The following is a 21,040-nucleotide window of genomic DNA, read 5'->3' on the forward strand; positions in this document are numbered from 1 at the left end:
GTTCTTACAGAGGCCATCTTCTGTATGTGTCTGCTTCTGGCTCAGACACCCATTACACTGGACACAAAGATTACAGTTGCCTAAATCGGCCTACAAACTAGCTGCGGACAACAAAATAGTTCCCCTGACTGCTAGGGTCGCAGGAGAGCGGGAATATTGCCTATAGACAACTATAGTCTGCAGCTGACACTTACCTGTGCTCGGCCAAACTGTGGAAACTATACAAGTCACATCACATCATTGACAGAAGAGACGACACAGGTTACTGAACATCCACAGAGTGGAGGATCTCTTTATTATAAACAGCTTCAAATGCATGGATTGGCCTTTCCAGCCTGAAAAATCCATCAGTAGAAACACATTGTATTTTTCCGGAATAAAGATAACAGTATTATTAACAGGCTGCTTATAACTTACAAACTTTAATAGAACTATACAAAACAGCTCTGATTTATATAAAATGACTGTACAAAAAGGCACGACAGACACATAAAAATGGACACATTGCAGATCGAGCAGCCAGATGGATGAACTTAGCCTTGTGATTAGTGATGAGCGGGTGTACTCGTTGCTCAGGTTTTCCCGAGCACGCTGGGGTGGTCTCCGAGTGTATGACTGCTCGGAGATTTAGTTTATCGAGGCAGCTGAATGATTTACAGCTATTAGCCAGGCTGAGTACATGTGGGGGCTGCCTGGTTGTTAGGAAATCCCCACATGTAATCAAGCAGGCTAGTAGCTGTAAATCGTTCAGGTGCCGTGATGAAAACAATCTCCGAGCAGTCAAATACTCGGAGGTCACCCGAGCATGCTCAGGAAAACCCGAGCAGCGAGTATTCGCTCATCACTACTTGTGATACCTTGCATTAAGGGATGAGCACTACACCACCTCTCCTGCAAAGCAAGGAGTAATCAGGCATGGAAACCACGACTTGGTCTAGTGTTACTGGTGTACACTAGGATAAAAGGAGGCTTTAATACTGGGGTTTCTGTAGGCCGCCGTCACCCGTGTCCACAAGCTTTTCCGGAGGAGACTTTGTGGCATGTGTTACTTATAAACTCTAATGTAGACACTGAGGTTTCTACCCGCACCTAGACATAAGCAGAGGAATCAATCGCCGTACGCACTGCGTTCATTACACCTACCACGAGAGCTGACAAACGTGCTAGCTACGATTGTGGCAGCATAGTGTTGGTGTGTGGAGTCTATGAAGAGAAGTCAGAATTAAAAGGAACCAGGTTTTTCATGCGTCCGACTATACATTGAGGTGTAATGGGTTAATGATTTGTACTGGTCAGCCAATATGCGCTGGCCAAAGGATATTCCCATTGCAGCTATTCTAGTATAATAAGGATCAGTAATCCAGCGCACGAGATGGGAGATGTAGCATTGCCAATTAGTGATGAGGGAACGTGCTGGGATAAGGCGCCATCGGAGCACGCTTGTGTGCCAACGGAGTGTCTTCCGCATGCTCAAAAAATATATTCATGTCCCGCAGCTGCTCAACAGCCGCTACACATGCAGGGATTTCCTGTTTGTTAGGCAACCCTTGCATGTGTTGTGGCTGTAACAGCCGGTAGACATGCAACCGCACGCTGAAGACACTGTTACCCCCGAGCATGCTCAGATAACACCTTCTCAGCACATTCACTCATCACTAGTGCCAAGCTTATCATTACTCTCCAAATTACTAATGGCAACTGTATCTGGCCATAAGAAAATAAATAGTAAGTACACCTGTTGCATAAATTAATGGTACAACTGAAGATCAGAAACTTTGTAATGTAGATTATCAGAGCAACCTGCTCCTTTCTTGTCATTTGTTTAATCTCCTGCACTGATCATTTTCTAAACAGCTTATATCTGTCGGCATTACCCAGAAAAGCCTATGGAGAGGGGAAGCTGGAGGGAGAAAAGTCAAACAGAAAATGCCGAGGCTTATAATGCACAGGGAAAAACAGCAAAAAACGCAGGAGCCAAGTCATATAATGGCCAGAAATCGTGTACACGCAGGACAGTGCAGCTCCACTTGAAGGACTACAAAGGGTGATGGTTCAGACAGAAGTGATTGAAAGCAGCTTTACCTATGGGTAATCTTCCCTGCAATCTGCTTGCTGACACCCATTACATAATAAACAGGTAACAGCTAGTGAACGTAATGGACGACCTAAAGTGCATACTGTTCCCGTCTCAACAACTGAAGCCTCAAGCTCAACACTCACGAGGAAACGCTCCAAGAGCATGTGCTAACTAGTAGCCATTACAGTGGTGTAAAAGCCAGTGCCAGCCTAGATTGGGGGCTACAAGAGGTGCACACACAAGACCATCACTGAGGCATCTTACATTTGTGATGTACTTGTACGTACCGGCAGCACAATCATTTCTAGGAATAGGTTGACCTATAAGGCGTCTGTTTCCACACCTACTGCCAAGAATATAAAACAGCTCGTGACCCAACATGTGGAAGATACCTGTGTGCTTCATGTGCACCGGACTTGCGTATCCTTAAAGGGAACCTGTCACCTGAATTTGGCGGGACTGGTTTTGGGTCATATGGGCGGAGTTTTCTGGTGTTTGATTCACCCTTTCCTTACCCACTGGCTGCATGCTGGCTGCAATATTGGATTGAAGTTTATTCTCTGTCCTCCGTAGTACACGCCTGCACAAGGCAAGATTGTTTTGCGCAGGCGTGTACTATGGAGGACAGAGAATGAACTTCAATCCAATATTGCACCCAGCATGCAGCCAGTGGGTAAGGAAAGGGTGAATCAAACACCAGAAAACTCCGCCCATATGACCCAAAACCAGTCCCGCCAAATTCAGGTGACAGAGTCCCTTTAAGGACTTAGCATGGCAGAAGATAGCAAAGCATGGGGGAGATGAACTGTGAATACAGCCAACATATTCATTCTAATGGATGAACCTCATGATGAGATGTGTGGGGGTCTGCATAGACCCTTGAAAGATCAGGTCTCCGTTTCATAGCACATGGAGTTAGGAGGCACTTGGGAACTGTTGAGGAAGGTCATTATACATAGTCATGGCTCCTGCCTTCCAAGATTGCCATTTGCTGTTCACAAGGGTGAAATATACTCCTAAAGTGTCTTCCAATATAAATCTATGCCACATAGCTGACACTCGTATGCTCGCTCCCCCGGCTGCTAAGAGCTGCTATCATCAAAAACAATGACGTGTAGAATACATCCATACATTGGGCACATGTTCTGCTCACACTTGTGTCGTGGTTTCCTTTCATTAAAGAGGCCAGAATGCATTGCTGTACCAACAATACCAATGTCGCCCGACCAACCCCACAGATTTACAATGGGGTACGTCAGGGCTCCGTCACTTAGATGGAAGAAATGCAGTCAAATGGTGCAGGCACTCTGCTACAGTCAGTGATTTGCACCAGGACTGCTGTTTTGTCAGACACTTCTTGGGTTTAATGTATCACTTTCAGAAGTGATCCCACACTGGCATTTACAGGGAAGTCGGACCCACTAATATTCCCATAACAAAAAGTATCTGGCTGAACACGAGAGATGCACCTGAATATCATGAGATAAAAATGGCGCTACAAAATCTCACAAATATATCAAGTATAAAACATCATAATTGATTTTTTATTAAAATAAGAGTAGCGCAATGGAAAGCTAGCAACCAACCTCCCAAGGCATTAACCAGTACATAGTTAAATATGCCCCGAGCCCCAAAGCACGTTTCACCCAGCTTCATCAGGCGGCACCCTGACAAAGCTGGGTGAAACACGTGCTACGGCACAAGTCTACGCATTACTATGCATGTTTGCATCCTATACTCCATTTGATGTATGTGTGAACCACTCTGGTATATACTGCAATAGATATACTATATACGGTTATAGCCTTCAGAGGTTTGTTGCTAGCCTTCCATTGAGCTACTCTAACAAAATCCATTATAACATTTTATACTGAATAAAGTGGATATATTTGTGGGCTATTTCGTAGCACCATTTTTCTTTAGGTTTACTGGTAAGTTGCCTGATGCTTATAGAGGTTACAGTCTGGAGCATCGCTCTATATTGGAGTGTTACTGTAGGGCAAAAAGTGGTGAAGCACATTTTGGCACCTGCGCAAATGGCATTGAATGTGCAAGGTTACACTGAAATGGTATTGTGGCCAACCTGGGACTGAAGCGACGTAACAAGCCTCAATCTGACAGTACATCTTTACATTTCCAGCACTTTTTTTTTTATTATTCTATTTTCCATTTCTTAATTATTTTTTTGCCTCTTCTGCTTATATATACACATACATTTTTTATTATTATTACATATAGTGGTGCTGTCGATATTTTTGCTAGAAAGGAGTGGCACAAACATCCTAAAGCTGCTGATGGATGTATGCAGTGGAGACCGCCATATTAAAGCCTCGCTACTTTGCAAACTCATGCTCATGAGTTCCATATTTGCAGCATAGACCACATTTCCTTGAAGGATTCCATTTACAGAGGGAAATGCAGACCTCACGGTGGCCTCCACGTCAATACATGACAGATACTTTTCAGCTTTGCAGAAGAACAGACATAATTTGTTTACTTTTCATTTATTATGAATCAACCAGATTTCTGCAAAGCTGTCCCCTTTACCCCACAAAAAAATAAATCTCAGAACACAGACCAATTTTGATCATACTCTGGTGAGAAGTTCCAAAATGGACCTCATTAGATAAGACATCTTGTTGCCAATTCAAGACATCCAGTAGAGTGGGATATTATAGTGGTGAATTAGGCACAAGTCAAAAAAAAAAAAACCCTCTAAAAATAAATAAAATAAAAAAAATCTATATATGAACCACGCAGACAGAGCCTGCTCACTCAGATTTAACATGGCACTGTGAATTGGATTCGTATCGCCATGATGACCAGCTGACTACTGGAACGAGGAATTCGTCTTTACCAACAAGCTCCAGGACTCTCGGAAGAAAAGCAAGTCCGATCTCTAAGAGACACGTGTCCAGGTGCTGGAGCTCAGTAGATAAACTCTCCCGGGAGCTCTTGCAGCATTGGCTCCTCAAACTTAAATCTCTTTGTAATGGCTGTAGATTCAGTCTGTTTCTCCATCTCTGTCTGTCTGCACTGTCCCAACGTGTAAGAAGCCATTAATAACAACTCCTCTGTCACAGTCTGTCCATCGGTATCTGGCTGGGATGGACTGTCTCCAATGGAAGGGTCTGCTTTCAGCTCATCCTCCTTTTCTGCTGCTGGCAGGATTGGTGTGCCTTCTTGCACAGCATTCATAGCACTGCAGTAAAGATCCGGGAGATCGCCCTCAGCTAGCCAAGCGTGCTGAAGACAATCCTCTGCTGTCGCTCGACCTCTGAAATGCAAAAGAAATGTCATTTAGGCCTGTCCTAGACACCAGCAGCAGAATGAGTAGTCCCATACTGGATTATTCGGAAGATGCAATTAATGGAATAAAGGAATTATCAGGCTGCTCTACTGCCACCAGAACATTGGGTCCCGGGAGAGCCCTCTGCCTTAGGAAAGCATTACACATCATTTACACCCATCTAGAAACACCAAGCTCTGAAAATGCACAAAAAATAAAATCTCAACATTCTCTCTATTAAAGAGGTTTTCAGGCATCAGAAAACTCCCATTACAAAGCAGGGGGAAAAATGATATCTGGAAAATGTATGTATGATAGATCAACACATCTCATATACTGTATGTAGTATAGATAGACACATCTCAGAATGTGTGTGTGTGTATGTGTGTGTGTGTGTATGTGTGTGTGTGTGTATATGTGTGTGTGTGTGTATATGTGTGTGTGTGTGTATATGTGTGTGTATATGTATATATGTGTGTGTATGTATATATATATATATGTGTGTGTGTGTATATGTATATATGTGTGTGTATATGTGTGTGTATGTATGTATATATATGTGTGTGTGTATATGTGTGTGTGTATATGTGTGTGTGTATATGTGTGTATGTATATATATATATATGTGTGCGTGTGCATATATATATATATATATATATATATATATATATATATATACATATACATATATATATACATATATATATACATACATACATATATATATATATATATATATATATATATATATATATATATATATATATATATATATATATATATATATATATATTTTGTTTTTTTTTGTTTGCACATAATACAAGGGAGGAGGAAAACATTTGCAAAAATCTGTCCTGTGGAAGTATTTTTCCTTCTCTGTTGTGCCAGTGTGCTATAAACAGGAGCCGTGATACATTACAGACAAGCTATACCATACTACCGGCCATGACCCACCACCTCCCTGAGTTTAACTTCAAAATTAAAAAGTTTCCGTTTCATTTTTCTAATCTGCAAAGCTACCGACCTATGATAAATAATATGGGTGCCTCGTCCAATAAATCCACCAATGATGTCATGCTTAAAAAGGAACAACACCCGACTGGACAAGCTAGTACTAGACACGCACAGGAAGCAAGTCAAAGTGTGTAGTCAGCAGTTCATCCAGGAGCTGAGAGCACCGACAGGAAGCCGCAGATAAGACAGGGAAACGTGAGGCCCAAAGAGCCATTAGAAATATGGATGACCACTTACTCCGGCTCCCGCACTAGAAGGGCTTTCATGAAGTTAACTGCAGGTTCGGAGACTCCTTCAAAGTCTTCAGTGTAACTGATGTTCAGCTGGGAAATGTTCAGGAAAGTATGTTGTTTGTCATCACCAAGGAAAGGGGACATACCCGTCAGCATTACATATGCCAAGACACCAATGCTCCTGTTGGAGGGAAGAGACCAGAGTTCACATCACAGTGGATGGGATTGTTCCCAGTTGTGTCACTCAGTCTGTGCCATAAAGGGAGAAAGAAGAAATGTATAAGTGAACCTACCACATATCGGTCGCGGTGCTGATTGGCTCATAACTCAGGATTTCAGGCGCTAGAGGAAAAGTGAAGGATACAATTACTCCACCACATCTTCATGTGAAGCCAACTAAGGATAATTTGCTAGACTCTTACCAACATACTCCGGGGTCCCCATGATCTCTCGCAATTCTTCATTGTCATTGACTATTCTAGATAGGCCAAAGTCCACTATTTTTATGTCACCTAGTGGACAGTCACTGGTCAGCAAGATGTTTTGTGGCTATATGTGAGGACGAGAAAAAAAAGTGATTGTCATTCTACATTTGAAAAATTTCTTCTACAGTGAGAATTAATCCCAAAGCCACTTTTGACCTGACCTTCCTTAAAAAGGTGCCTTGGACCAAAGTGGACAACTTTTGGTCTTCTTGTTAAGACCCCTACAGATCTAGAGATATGCAAACTACACAGTATTGATCAGTGTAGATGTGAATCCAGCACTGGGGTGAAGAAATGCATTTTTACAAAGTTGAGCATGATCTTTGTGTCTCCCTCTGCACCTCACTCCTCATCCAATTCCCCATAGAGAATATGGGCTGTATTACACAACACCAGTGTGAGCCTGCAGTCCGTCCTGACTCAAGACAGAATTAGCTGGGTTTTTCCCCCAGAGTGAAAGCTTCAGGACGCAGAGGGGAGAGGAAGATTGTTCTGATAAGATATATTTCAAAGTTTCTTATATTTGCAAGTACTAATGATTTATGCAAAGTTTGAGTAAAGTACTTTTCCTACTTAAAGGGACACTGTCACCTGAATTTGGAGGGAACAATCTTCAGCCATGGAGGCGGGGTTTTTGATTCACCCCTTCCTTACCCGCTGGCTGCATGCTGGCTGCAATATTGGATTGAAGTTCATTCTCTGTCCTCCATAGTACACGCCTGCGCAAGGCTATCTTGCCTTGTGCAGGCGTGTACTACGGAGGACAGAGAATGAACTTCAATCCAATATTGCAGCCAGCAGGTAAGGAAAGGGTGAATCAAACACCCAAAAACCCCGCCTCTATGGCTGAAAATTGTTCCCTGCAAATTCAGGTGACAGTATCCCTTTAATACCTTAACTACTCCTTTATATAAGTCCGTATGTATTCAACCTCAGGAAATCTAATGAAGGCAGATTGCACTGTCCACGTTTTCTCACTATATTGTGTCCCAAACACGTGAGTCACTGGTAAGCCGAGCCTTCTCCATCACAAAGGACTGCACCCCAGCAATTACAGCACCGGCTCTGCAGTTGCTTCACACCATTAATAGCAGGCAGACTAGTAGTTTTCTACATGACTAAGCATTCTGATCTTATCACTTAGAAGACATTTTCTACCAAGTCCCTCACACCTGAGCTGCTCATGTTACTAGAATAGCCGGCCACTAGGTACATTTAGTGACTAAACAAGTGATGAGGTCTATGAGCCTTGCACAAGGCACTTCTCTAAGGTGTAAGGCCATGAAGCCCACATTTCCCACAGCAGATCTACGTTATGAACATCATAGTGCCTGCTATACATTTCACTCACTTCAATGGTCCAAAATGAGCAGTTTCCCAATAGTCCTCGAGGATCAATGTGTCCAGTAAAGTATTAATGTATTTAGTGTGGATTGTGCAGAGCGGCAGGTTACACAATCGGAAAGTGATTTGTCTGATCAGCAGCCGTCATCACACTAGAATGAGCTCTGCAGCCGTCGGATCAATTACTGAAGCTCCATTTCCCCTACTTTAGGAAACAGGCTCTCTGGCTGTATGCATTTTACAGCCATCTATAGGTGCTGACTTTTTCCTCAAACAGTCCCTGATCATTAACTATATATAAATGACAAATGATCAAGAGAGAGTGTACCCCCACCCCCCCAAAAAAAATGATCTGCATTGTGTGGAATAATCTATTAAGAGGGAAATCCTAATATGTCCCTATCCCAATGACTCAAGTGTAATATGAACTGAAGCCTCAGAAGAGCGAGTGACCGGAGAAAGCAGAGGATGTAGAAAGCTTCTGTTTATTGACTCGTGCTTACCTTCAGGTCAAGATGGACCACATTGTGTCTGTGGAGAAAGGAAACTCCTCTTAAGATCTGCCTCATGAGCCTCTGGACATCCTTCTCTTTGAAGGCCTCTTCCCTTTCTGCTACACACTGGTTGAAGATTTCACCGCCGGCAGCACTAAAGAATAGAAAGAATAGTCACATGTGTGCAAGGGAATAAAAACCCCTGAATGGCCATAATTAGAACAACAGATCCCAATTCAAGCAAGCTGGGGCCTAGTGCGTCCAAGCCAAGTGCTCGCTGCTCAAATACATCAATGTCCCCCTGAGGCTTTAATTATACACTACACAGGGACAGTGCCATTGTGCCACAGCACATAACCCACATGGTTACTCATAGGAAGGCTCTAGAACAGGGGTTTACAACCCAAGGTCTAAGATGTAGTTTTCATATCATAAAGAAGCAGCAAGAAGGTAGGATGCAGCCGGGACGGGCAAGTACTCTTGGTCCACAGTGTGCCCACCGCAGAAGACTAGTGCCCCGAATAGCCGAGTCAAGAGAAACTGGAGAGGACACGAAGCGCAAATAGGGTCTTATCTGGGTGACCATATAGAAGGATATGGAAGATTGCCTCACCTGGATGGGTTGTGTGCACACAACCACTTAGAAGGCTTCAAGGGAACCTGTCAGCAGGATTGTGCACAGTAAGCTACAGACCGTGTCAGGTCGGTGCCGTTATACTGAATAAAATAATACCTGGGGTGATGAAATCCGTCTTGTGGTTGTTTAATCTTCATTTGTAGGTTTCACTTAAATGATGTTTGTGCTCCGGGGTGGCCTGTGGGGGGCTTCAGTATTCACACTGATGGCTTATGTCAGGTCACCAATCCATTAGTGACCTGTCCCCTATTTTACATTGTTATATGCACTATGTTGCTAGAGAATATATATTAAAAGAAAAAATATAAATATAATATAATATAATATAATATAATATATATATATAGGAACAGCACAGCTTTTAAACTTATCTGCGGGTGCAAAGCCTTCAGGCAGCCCGTCCACCGGCTATCCTCAGTCCATAGATTTAAACAAAAAACAGGCAGCACTCCATAATCTTGAATGTCTTGTGCAGTTTATTCAGACCCACATGTCTTAATCCTTCATGTGGGTCTGAATAAACTGCACAAGACATTCAAGATTATGGAGTGCTGCCTGTTTTTTGTATATATATATATATATATATATATATATATATATATATAGCACCAGCACACGCACAATAGCATCTGTTGCTTGCTGAATTTAGCTGCAGCAAAATGGCACAAGCGGCTATTTTGCTGAAGTTAATTTTTTATTTTTTTCCTAAGGCAACAATATTATATGCATTATTATGTAAACGGGGGGCAGGTTACTGATGGATAAGTGACCGGTCATAAGCAATCAGTATGAACACCTAATCAGAGCACTACATGAATCCCCTCCACAGCACGAGCATATCATTAACTCAAAACTGGAAATAAAGATTGGATAACAAACCATGAGACGAATTTAATGAACCAGGTATCATTAATCAGAATAATGGCGCCGACCTGACACTGTTTGTAGGATACTGGGCACAATCCTACCAACAGGTTCACTTTAAGGCTATGTGCACATGTTCAGGATTTCTTAAAGAAATTTCCTGAGCAAAAACGGACATTTTCTGCAAGAAATCCGCATGCGTTTTTTTTTTTCGCGTTAATTTTCTGGAGCTTCCCAATGCATTAAATAGCAGGAAAAATGCGAAAAATCCGCAAAATTAATGAACATTGCCGCACTTTTTACCATGATGCGTTTTTTTTTTTTTTTTTTTTTTTTAACAGAAAAAAAAACACATGTGCAAAAATATTGCAGAATGCATTCTAAATGATGGGAAGCATAATGTATGTGTTTTTTATGCGTTTTATAGCGAAAAAAAACGCAACGTGTGCACACAGCCTAAGGCTGCTGCAGACTTATGAAATGTTGTACTCTTCTGGTCTATAACAGTTAATTGAATATTACACAGGTTATAAAAAAAATTAGTAACTGACTGACCCACATGTCACACGTGTTGATCACTACCTTCATACTGTAACCCTCCCCTCCCCCCTACAGTTGTAGCGGCCAGGAAACAGACAATTAGTTTAAGTATATAAAATGAAGAATAATGAGGATCATTCACCGATTGTCCGAAGATGGTTATGTAATGAACGCTTGGGATCCAGGAGGGGTGCTGAGCGGAGAAGGTCTGCCCACATGAAGCGGTGCCTCTGATCACACAATGGGGGAGGCCTGCAGCCATGCCACACAATGAGCAGCTAGGGGAACGCTTACATCACCACTTGGCAGCTCTTCCCAGGGGCTGGAGAAGATGAAGTGTCCGAGCTTACTGAATTACAACACAACTTACAGACAAACTTCTTCATTTCCAGCTTCTGAGTAAAAGCTCACATCCATGCAGGTTATCGTTTTACCCCAGTGTGTATACTTTATCCATGGGGCTGCAGGAGGCAGGCGTGACCTTCTGCCCCATCTACCTTCATACACATATCTAATACGGACCTGGAGTTATCCCACGTTACAGAAATTGCTAGAATATACGGACTTTCTGTATTTTATATGGAGCAAATCTAACGCACGTAGTCATCGAGTCTTCATACAATGTTAGAGTTAGATGGGACCTCAAGGATAACATTCGTCATCATCAAGGCAACACAATCTAATGCCAATCTCACGCACGGGTCACTTTCATAGGAAGATAACGAACATGGGGATATCATGCAGATTTCCTGAAGAAGAGATAAGGTCTCAAATTGTAAAACGAGTAGTAGAATAAGAGGACTGTGCATCGTGCCGATGAGCAATATTGTACCATACAGCGTCCTTGGGCAGAATGGTGCAGTTTCCAAAGAGGCCACATTTTCTGCATGCGAATACAACCTACACAGCTGTCATCTGCTTAAATAAAATAAAAAAAAAAAAAAAAAAAGGACAATTTGCAGATTGAGTACACAAAGCAGCTTCCACCATGAAAGTACAGGCCTCGTTTCCTCCTGCTAGATGCTACGAGGTAGCAGTCAGACCCCGGCAGTCATTAGGCTAGGACTCCACGGTGACATGTATAGAGCGACATTGAGCTCAAACTGCTGCAATCACTTCCTATGGTGATGCATCGCTACCTGTGACTGTAGAAAACACTTCCAAACGTGTTCATTTGTCACCGATCACAAGCCGCCCTCAGCTCACTTGCCAAAAGACAAGTCGGATGCGACTTGAAAGCAATTTGCCTTTTTCCCCCTAATCACACAACAAAATTGCATCTCTAAATAGTCTCAGAACAATAAGGTCAGAGAAGTGTTCTTTCCTTGGCCGCGTGACACAACGAGCCCTGGTGAATTACCACGTTCACTAGAGTACCCATGAAGCCACCTACGTCTGTGTGTACGTGTCACATCTCCAGAAACTTGGCTCTGGAGTATTTTATTGCCACACAAAAGAGAAATGACTTTCTGGGACATAGACATATCAGGCGCATTTTATTATAGTTGGCAATTAGTCTTCTGGCCATTGTACTAGGGGACTTTAGAAGGACGAAGGTGCTTGGCACGCACAGATGTGCCGCCAAATCACAATGACTGCAACTTATGTGCCGCATTATGTTACTGTGCAACAGTCACGTCAGCAACAAAAGTCTGAGAGTTACGGTACAGCTTTGCTAAACTGCACTGCACGGGTGTCGCAGCCTGATGACTGGACTACAGCGGAGGCTATCCGGTATCTGGAAACCTTATGATCGCACTAAAAGGATTTTGGACACCACTCAGAATTGTGTAATATACCAAGGAGCAACCCTTCCTGGTATAGAAAACACTAAAGGAAGTCATAAACTGAACTTCTGTAACCTATTCTAACAAAAAGTACAAGGTGTAGCCAACCAAGTATAAAAGACTCACTGATAGACCTCTTACTCAACGGCCTCATAAACCCAGGGGACCTTTACAGACAATATACTTTGTTTTAGGGTAGGACATATAACTAGACACCAGAGGCAAAGAAGAGAGAAGAAAAAAAAAGCAAAAAACAACTACCTAAAAAGAGAAAAGTGTATACACCATCACTGAGCATGAAACTGTGAAGAAGGCAGGAGTGTGTTAGCATTGAGGGCAGCACAGTGGCTCAGTGGTTAGCACTGCAGTGCCGAAGTCCTGGGTTCAAATCCCACCAAGGACAACATGTGCAAGGAGTTTGTATGTTCTCCCCATGTTTGCGTGGGTTTCCTCCCACATTCCAAAGACATACTGATAGGGAATTTAGATTGTGAGCCCCATCGGGGACAGTGATGATAATGTATGTAAAGCGCTGCGGAGTATGTTAGCGATTATATATATATATATATATATATATTATTTTTTTTTTATTATTGTGTACTCTTTACCTGTTCCTTACAAAGGTGGGAACTTGTTATAAATGGACAATGCATTTTATGTCATTCATCTCTCAACATCCAAATGGAAAAACCCAGAGCAAGAAAAAACAATGAGTCTAAATGCCAACAAATATAGTGTAGAAGATAAACTTGGCACACACTTAGTGGGATGCAGTGAAGATTTAATAAAGAGAGTACATACAGCAGACGTTTCGGTCAAACATAGACCTTCATCAATGTACTATAACAACAAAAATAATACGTATAACAAAATCAAAATAAAGTATTTACAATATGAGCCCATAGGTGGGTCAAAGATAGGCGGGTAAAGCATGTAAGTAACAGTGTATGGTAATAAACAGGAGCATAAGATTCATATGAAAAATAACCAAATTTTGTCCAAGCATCATAGACAATCCTAGCATGAAGGTAAGAAGCGTGCTCTAACAGAGTGAAGTCACTGGACGTGTTATTACTATTAGTGAGACCGACGTGCCACAATAAAAGTGGATGGACAAGTACCTACCCTCTCAAGAATCATAGATAGTAATGGGTCACTATGGTAATGGTAATAAGCGGAAGCCTATAGTAGTATAGAGAAGGAAAAATGCAGGACCCCTATGTTAAATTGGCCAGTATGGGATCTTAATTCCCTGCAGACAGATAAGGGTATAATTATTAAACCAGCAGATAAAGGGGGTGGGATAGTTGTTATGGATAAGGTTAAATATACCCAAGAGGCATATCGCCAATTACATGACACATCCATTTATACCCCCCTGGATAGGGATCCGACAAACACAATTAAGAATTTGATCAAAGATACCCTCAGGAAGTACTGTGAGGAGGGTGCTTTAGATCAAAAGACATGTGAATACCTTACCAAAAAGAATCCTATCACTTCGGTTTTTTACATCTTACCAAAGATCCATAAAAATTTAGACAATCCACCAGGCAGACCTATTGTCGCCTCGACAGAATCCATCCTATCACCAATCTCTAAATTCTTAGAAAAGATCCTTACACCTCTGATCCAACAAACCCCTTCTTTCCTACTAGACACGGGTAAATTCCTAGAACTCATCCAAAACCTCACCATTATTCCGAAAGAAGCATTCTTGGTGACATTCGATGTCAAGGACCTATATACATCGATACCGCACACTGAGGGGATTAAATCGGTCAGGACACTACTTACAGCCTCCAAAATGGACCCAGTACAAATTAATCTTTGCTGTGATCTACTTTATCATTCTAACTAAGAATTTCTTTCTTTTTGAAGATCAATTCTTTTTACAAACACGTGGGACCGCCATGGGCAGTAACGCAGCACCTCCGTATGCTAACTGCTACATGGCGGACTATGAGGAGAGTGCCATCTATACCAACTACCTATTCAAGTCACATGCCCTAGTGTGGAAAAGATATATCGACAATATATTCTGTATTTGGGATGGCCCAGAGGAAACACTGAAAACTTTCTTTTTTCTAAAAACATCATGGCCTGGTCTTGATTTCACAGTAACATATAATCAGAAAGAGGTTAATTTTCTAGATACATTAGTCTGCAAGAATGACCAGGGAGAACTCTCCACAGATCTCTTCACAAAACCCACAGACCGCAACAGTCTTCTTCACTACCACAGCTTCCATCCTACTAGAATGAAAAACGCCATTCCCAAATCGCAGTTTAAAAGGGTTCACAGGATAGTCTCTGACAAAACTAGACAGACAACGGTTGGATGAGATGCGCTCCAAATTCTTAGAGAGAGGCTATCCGCCCCAAACTCTAAATACATCAGAAACTATCCCCATTACCAGAACCAGCTCGAAAGATCGCATTCCTTTTGTCCATGACTACCATCCCCTGTCATACATCCTTCATAGGTCCATAAGACGCTATTGGCATATCCTGGGTACAGCTCACCCTGGGATTAAGGAATTTAAGGAACCATTCCTTCCCTGCTTCAGGAGACCACGTAATATCCGTGACAAGCTAGTAAGGGCTGACATAGGCACAACACAACAGACGTCAACACAACGCTTCCTCACTAACCCGAAATATGGGACATTTCCTTGTCTACAATGCACGCAGTGCAACAACGTCACGAGAGGCTCTACGTTTTACCATCCCCACAATGGGAAACAATATAACATCAAAGGATACTTTACTTGTGACACATCGTTTGTGGTCTATTTGATAAAATGTCCATGTGGATTATGCTATATTGGAGAAACAACACAATCTATAAAAGATCGAATCTCCAAGCATAAATCGACTATCAGGTGCAAAAATACATTGTTGCCCATTCCACATCATTTCGTAACAGAAGGACATACGGTTGCACAGCTCAAGTTCCGGGTCTTAGAGCAGGTTACACCGCTACGCAGAGGGGGTGATAGGGTGAACCTGCTGAAAAAGAGAGAAGCCTATTGGATACATGAGCTACAGACTTTAACCCCTATGGGTTTAAATAGGGAGTATGATATCATGTCCTTTATGTCTTGATTTAACATGACCACTGTTTTTCCTGTTTTTTCCAGTTTCTCTGTTATATTGCCATTAATGTGGAACTGACTCCTCTATTCATTGTACTAACTGCGTGTTTCTTTTACAGAATCGTCTATATTAATTTCTTGTGGCCAGGATCTGCACCCTCACTCTCTCATCAGTCACAAAGACTACAATCAGCAGAACACCATCACGCCTATCTAAAGTGGCACATTCACGTCAGCCAATAGACTCACAATCCTAGGAGCAGGGCATTCTCTCTGCGCATGCCCCGAGTGGAACGCACCTCTCCGCCCACTTCTCTCCAGGTGGAACGCACAATGTTACACCAACCCCTTGCGTCACTTCCGGTTAAACGCTTCCGGTAGCACGTCTGTCTTCAGCGCGCCTTTTTAAGGCTGCCTCTCAGCGCTCTCTTTACTTCCGTCACCGGGTAAGTTATGTGTACGCACAGCGGTACCACCGTGATAATATTTTCTGCCTCCTTATGTACCATGGCTATTATTTAACCCCATAGTGCCGTTTTCAGGCCTCGTTATCTATCAACTTCAGCAAGCTGGGTATGTAACGTTTATATCACACTATTCACCTGGAGATCCCATACTGGCCAATTTAACATAGGGGTCCTGCATTTTTCCTTCTCTACTACTATAGGCTTCCGCTTATTACCATTACCATAGTGACCCATTACTATCTATGATTCTTGAGAGGGTAGGTACTTGTCCATCCACTTTTATTGTGGCACGTCGGTCTCACTAATAGTAATAACACGTCCAGTGACTTCACTCTGTTAGAGCACGCTTCTTACCTTCATGCTAGGATTGTCTATGATGCTTGGACAAAATTTGGTTATTTTTCATATGAATCTTATGCTCCTGTTTATTACCATACACTGCTACTTACATGCTTTACCCGCCTATCTTTGACCCACCTATGGGCTCATATTGTAAATACTTTATTTTGATTTTGTTATACGTATTATTTTTGTTGTTCTAGTACATTGATGAAGGTCTAGGTTTGACCGAAACGTCTGCTGTATGTACTCTCTTTATTAAATCTTCACTGCATCCCACTAAGTGTGTGCCAAGTTTATCTTCTACACTATATGGTTTGGGCGCCTACCTGAGCACCACTGACATTAGCTGTGCCTACGGTTATCTAATATATAAAGCTGAATGTGTGTGTGTGTGTGTGTGTGTGTGTGTGTGTGTGTGTGTGTGTGTGTGTGTGTGTGTGTGTGTGTGTGTGTGTGTGTGTGTGTGTGTATGTGTGTGTCCGGGATTGGCATCTGCACTGTCGCAGCTACAGCCACAAAATTTTGCACAGTCACACGTCTGGACCCCGAGAGCGTCATAGGCTATGTTGTGAGGCGAAATTTTAACCCCGTGCTTTCCAATTCACCAAACAATTTTGCCCCTATCTACATAAAGGGAAAAAATGAAAGGAAAAGTGTTGGAGGCGTCGAAACTACAGCCACCAAATCTTGCAGTCACACGTCTGGACCCTGAGAGCGTCATAGGCTATATTGTGAGGCGAAATTTTAACCCTGTGCTTTCCAATTCACCAAACAATTTTGCCCCTATCAACATAAAGGGAAAAAATGAAAGGAAAAGTGTTGGAGGCAAATTGACAGCTGCCAGATGTGAACAAGGGGAACGTAAAGAGTGAGAGCGATGGCGCCAAAGAGTATATACCGTACAGTTGCTAAGGTGGGGCCCCGACATGGGATACTCACCACACACGGGGATATGAACACACACACAAAATGCGCCACACACTACCACGTGCTTGAACACATATCACCCTCAGCACACATTTCACCACACATTCTCCAACCTCGCCACATAAAAGTCGAAACACAAAAGTCGCCGCTCAAAACTCGCCACGCCCAGAACTCGCCACATGCAAAAACTAGGCTCTTGCAAAACTCGCCACAAGTGCAAAACTCACCTCATGGAAAACTCGCCACACGCAAAACTTGCACACGCGGAAAAATTGCCACATGCACAAAAGTTGCAACACATGCAAAATTTGCCTCACACAAAACTTGCACATACTCAAAAGGCACCACACAAAACTCGCCACGCGCAAAACTCGCCATGCGCAAAACTTGCTGCACACAAGTTGCTACACTAACCTGTCACATGCAACTCGACACACAAAAAGTTGCTACACGCATGTTGCCACACAAAACTCATCTCACAAAAGTCGGTACATGCATGTCGCCACACGCAACTCAACACACACAACTTGACAAACGAAACTCGCCCTAAAACACACACAAGTCTGGTCTTATCCTTCAAAAATAAAAATCTGATTAATAAGCAGACAAACTACAACAAATGTACCATATAGGAAATACGGCAGCTGTCAGTCACATGACCTGTCTATTATGTGTATGTGTGAGCTAATATATACTGCCAGGGGGAGGGCTTCCTGTTGGCTGGGGATTTATCAGGCTGCCAATTTAGCTTACAAATACTGAGGTAAAAATACTGAGCAAATAACGTGTGAACGAGGTCTAATACAGGAGGAGATGACACAGGTATATACTATATACAGGGGAGATGACACAGATATATACTATATAGAGGAGAGATGACACAGATATATACTATATAGAGGAGAGATGACACAGGTATATACTATATAGAGGAGGAGATGACATACAGATTATATATATATATATATATATATATATATATATATATATATATATATATATATATATATATATATATATATATATATATATATATATATATATACATATATATATATATATACATACACATATATATATATATATACATACACACACACATACATATACACACACAGGAGGAGATGACATACAGGTATATGCTATATATAGAAGATGACATGCAGGTATATACTATATACAGGAGGAGATGACACACAGATATATACTATATACAAGGGAGATGACACAGGTATATACTATATATAGAAGGAGATGACATTCAGGTATATACTATATATAGGGGAGATGACACACAGCAGGTATATAATATATACAGGGGAGATGACATACAGGTATATACTATATACAGGAGATGACATACAGATGTATACTATATATAAGGGAGATGACAAACATGTATATACTGAGGTGATGAGGTGAAAATGAGAGGTGTGAGGTGAAAATGAAAAGGTGTGAGTGCAAAATGAGAGGAGTGAGGAAAAATAATGGAGTGATCAGAAAATGACAGATGTGAGGTTGAAATGACAAGTGTTAGGGGGGAATGAGAGGAGTGAGGGAGAAAATGAGAGATGTGAGGGAGAAAATGAGAGATGTGAGGGAGAAAATGAGAGGTGTGATGGGAAAATAAGAGAAGTGAGGTGCTATAACTAACCACAGATATTTACTATGCCCAGGCAACGCCGGGCTCTTCAGCTAGTTAATCTATAAATGCCAACAAAGTCATGTGATCTGGAGTCTGTAGCGCCATAATTGGAAGCTGGAAGGGGGTAGATTTGGTCTCCTTGTGCGGCAGTACAAGATAGCCGACCATTGTAATGCTTCTAGGAAAAACTAGACTTCCATGTATAAAGAATCCAATGGGGGGGGATATGATCCTGAGGCATAAAGTATGGTGTGATATACTTGTGTGTCTTTAAGAAAGGGCAGCACGGTGGCTCAAATCCCACCAAGGGCAACATCTGCAATGTGTGGGCTTCCTCACACACTTCAAACACATACAGACAGGGAAATTAGATTGTGAGCCCCAATGGGGACAGTGCTGACAATGTCTGTAAAGTGCTGAGGAATTAATCGCGCTATATAAGTGCGTTGAATAAGTAACACCATATGTCACAACAGAAGCCTAGCAGCGTGGAGTAGATATGCACACTTCCTTCCACCTAGGGCCACCATCATTACCTCTAGAATGATGACCTAACGGGTAAATCTTTCAGATACCAGTGTGACTGCGGTCTTGGCTAGTTAGTAGCCCCTTCCTCTACAAGTGACAGGTCCAGATGATCGAGGACTGTAGCACCTACAAACTACATATGAATACATGGTACTCAGGTAACAAATCTTTAAAATATTTCAAGAGCTCACAATAATAATCAGCAGTGTAAAATCAATCCTGCTAGGATCATTAGTCTCCTGCTCCTGGCCCACATGTCGCGGTGTCTTATTGGGGAGACCGGCAGAAGAATCTGGGGTTCTCGAGGGCACTTCATCTTTATCCAGATACAGAAAAGCCCTTCAACCTTCAGAGCTCTCCAGAGGGACAGCCATAGAAAGGAGCAGCTTAGAGGTGAGCGGAGTGATAAGGCGGCCTGTCACATTCAGCAGGCTGCACCACAGCAACCTAATACCTTAGGCTACGTTCACATTAGCGTTGCGCGCCGGTGCGCAACGCACGACGCACAAAATACGCGCGCAAAACGCGCGCTAAAACGCTGCGTTTTGCGACGCGTGCGTCGTTTTTTGACGAAAATCGGACGCACGAAAAATGCAACTTGTTGCATTTTCTTGCGTCCGACGCTAGCGTCGGAAACGACGCATGTGTCGGAAAAACGCCACCCAAAAAACGCACGCGTCCCCTATGTTAAACATAGGGGCGCGTCGCCGCTGCGTCGCCGACGCAACAGCGACGCACATTAGCGGAACGCTAATGTGAACGTAGCCTTACAAAGACGAGCAGATTAACATGTCAACTGACGGCAACATGCTGCTCAACAAGGACACCCAACGCATGGTCATTGCGGCCATCACTGAGGAGATCCTGACCGGGGCTTACGAGGTGTGCAGGTCAGACGGGAGGAAAACCGTTGTAGCAGTGTAGTAAGCGCGACACGGCAGATCTCTTCCATAGCCAAAGATGACATTTGCTGTGAAAATCCATGACAGAACTGACCCGAGAAATCTGCAGCATGCCGGCTTCTGGAAAAATTGGAAGACAAACTGCTGCAGATTTTTTGCACAGAATCTGCCCTAAAAAGATAAATCCATACGGAATATCTGCAAGAGCAGCCAATACTCAGGTTATAGAAATCTCATGCATATGTAGCAGAAACTTTCCACGTGCAGCTTAACGGAAGTCAATTATTTCTGAAATCTAGAGTAAGACTAACAAAACCATTAACAGACAAAAGACCTCTGCACGGATTAACCCCCAGAACAAAAAACA

At 42.5% G+C, this 21,040-nt stretch overlaps 1 protein-coding gene across 1 annotated transcript in view; it reads right to left on the reverse strand.

Moving 5' to 3' along the window:
* Nucleotides 1-262: 262 nt before the first annotated feature.
* The window catches only part of STK17A (serine/threonine kinase 17a), a 51,785-nt gene continuing 31,007 nt past the window's right edge, over nucleotides 263-21,040 (reverse strand). The window contains exons 4-8 of the mRNA XM_069730182.1: nucleotides 8,946-9,090; nucleotides 7,036-7,162; nucleotides 6,907-6,955; nucleotides 6,618-6,794; nucleotides 263-5,354 (exon numbers count right to left, since the gene is read on the reverse strand). Coding sequence (XP_069586283.1) covers nucleotides 5,006-5,354; nucleotides 6,618-6,794; nucleotides 6,907-6,955; nucleotides 7,036-7,162; nucleotides 8,946-9,090 — 847 coding nt within the window. The 3' untranslated portion in view covers nucleotides 263-5,005. The remainder of the gene's footprint in view (nucleotides 5,355-6,617; nucleotides 6,795-6,906; nucleotides 6,956-7,035; nucleotides 7,163-8,945; nucleotides 9,091-21,040) is intronic.

Source organism: Ranitomeya imitator, chromosome 6 (assembly GCF_032444005.1).
Source record: "Ranitomeya imitator isolate aRanImi1 chromosome 6, aRanImi1.pri, whole genome shotgun sequence".
In the NCBI taxonomy this organism is placed as follows: Eukaryota; Metazoa; Chordata; class Amphibia; order Anura; family Dendrobatidae; genus Ranitomeya; species Ranitomeya imitator.